Raw genomic sequence first — 2059 nt, 5'->3', positions numbered from 1 at the left:
TGGGATGGCTTGTTAACAAGGATATCACTGATAATAATATCAAGGGTATTGAGATCCCCAACAGGACTGATCCTTTATGTCTGCAGCTTTTTGCTGATGACACGAATGTGCTGCTCCGGAATGAAGTGCAGACTGCTGCCCACTTTATGTCTTGCCTGGAGACCTTCTGCCTTGCCAGTGGCTCGCAGATAAACCACTCCAAGACCAGCTTCAGAGTCTTTGAAGGGGTACCCCCCCCTCGATCCTGTCTGCTGGTTGTAAGAGTAGGATGGTGTTGTGTTCAGGCTTCTAGGAATCCCCATGGGCTTCAACATCTCTTCCAAACAAAGGTGGGACTATGTGCTTGATAAACTCAAGAATCAGGTCAAGAAATGGAGTCACATCAACACAGGGGTGGCATCAAGAGCCTTTGTCCTCAATCACTTCATTATCCCCTCGGTTGTTTACTTCCTGGCCTGTTGGAGACCCTCTGAGACCCAACTCCAATCCCTTAACTCGATCATGGGGAATTATCTGTGGGGGGGATCTCTGGAAAGTAAGAGGATCAGCAAAGTAGCTTTTCAGACATGTTGCTTGGAAAAAGAGCAAGGGGGTCTTGGCATCATCAACATTGGTTTGCTTGCTGAGAAGCTTGCAGCTAAATGGGTGCAAAGAGCCATCTTGTCTAATGATGTTTGGGCAGACTTACTCAAAAGGGATATTAATAAATTTTGGCTCAAAGGTAAAAGATCTTGGAAGGGTTTCTCTCTCAATGAAGTTTTGTTCTCAAAGGCCTATCTCTCCCCTATAGGCAGCAAACTGTGCTGTAGGATGTGGGAGTCTTGGATGAAATACAAAAAGCTCTTCTGTTTCCAAACCTTTACTAAGAGAGATAGGTATGCCTATGCTGCTGACTCTGTGTGGTTTGGGCATCTCGTGTCTCCGATCTCCAATGAACAGGTCCAGACCAGTCTTTCTTGTTTCAAAGCTGGTATAAAGGTTTGGGGTGACTTATGTGACTCAACTGGCATATTAAACAGGGAACAACTCTGCAGTAAATTCATCTTGTCCCGTGGTGGTGGAGTTGAGTTGGTCATTCAGAGGTGTAATGCTCTTAAGGTTTCCATTCCCCCGGGGCTGATTTGTGACTGCATTACCTTTTCTAAAGCCATCCGATGGGGCGACTCCAGTAATCTTGTCAAGTTACCTAACAATTTTCATGCAAGGAATCTGATTCTTAAGCTCAATATGAGATGGTCCTTGGCCTGGAACAAACATCAATGGGCCTTCCGATTTAAGCTTATTTGGGCCTTCGCTCATGAAAGGAAACATGCCATTTTGGCCTGGCTGGTCATGCACAAAGCGACCTGGACCCTTGAGAAGGCCCTGAAGTTTGGACATGGGAACGGCCTTTGTCCCCGCTGTAATACCAAGCTGGAAACTGTCCCCCATCTCTTCTTCTCTTGCCCAGACACTAGACAATTCTTGGATGTTCTGAACAAAGCCTTTAAGAAAATTAGGAAAATCCCTTTGAGTTGGAAAGAAATCCTCCTAGGAGAATGCCACTCTATGGACCCCTTAACATGGCAATCCGTTAGAATTCTGTTTCTTTGGCATGTATGGAAGCAATGTAATGAAGCGCTATATGAAATTAAAACTAATCACCACTTTTATCTTTTTCTTGACAGTGTACTCAAGCTTATCCATCGACTCCAGCCAAGTGGTGTTTCCATGGAGGTGGACCGGTGGCAAGACCTACCTTGGAGGAAATGGAAGAGATTCCATGTCTCCTCGCATAGCCAAACAAAGGAAGTTATGATACAAGGGCTCCATCTGGAATGTCAAAGAAGGCTGCAGAATTCCGAGTTCTACGTCCAGGCTTCAGAGAGCTTCTGTGGGGTTCTTTAAGCCCTCATGGCCTCAATTTTCTGCTCATGATTTTCTACCAGCCTCTCAGTCAAGCTCCATTGGGGCTGGCTGGCCACTGCCTAGTGCCTCAGTCTGTGCTTCAGGATTTGTCTGTCAAACGGGTGCATCAGAATTGTTTTGTTACAGTGTTTCTTGGCCTCAATCTTCTGCC

At 45.8% G+C, this 2059-nt stretch overlaps 1 protein-coding gene across 1 annotated transcript; it reads left to right on the top strand.

Annotated features, from left to right (window-relative positions):
• The first annotated feature begins 300 nt into the window (after positions 1–300).
• On the top strand, positions 301–1778 carry LOC147610998 (uncharacterized). The gene is made up of 2 exons (XM_086785321.1): positions 301–1572; positions 1668–1778. Exons 1-2 carry the CDS (start codon positions 301–303, stop codon positions 1776–1778), a joined length of 1383 nt encoding a protein of 460 aa, XP_086641447.1.
• The last annotated feature ends 281 nt before the right edge of the window (positions 1779–2059 follow it).

This window comes from Cibotium barometz, chromosome 48 (assembly GCF_041138505.1).
Source record: "Cibotium barometz isolate CiBa-2024 chromosome 48, ASM4113850v1, whole genome shotgun sequence".
NCBI lineage: Eukaryota > Viridiplantae > Streptophyta > Polypodiopsida > Cyatheales > Cibotiaceae > Cibotium > Cibotium barometz.
The sequence above is the reverse complement of the archived record's forward strand: the minus strand, read 5'-3'. Positions and strand labels throughout refer to the sequence as shown.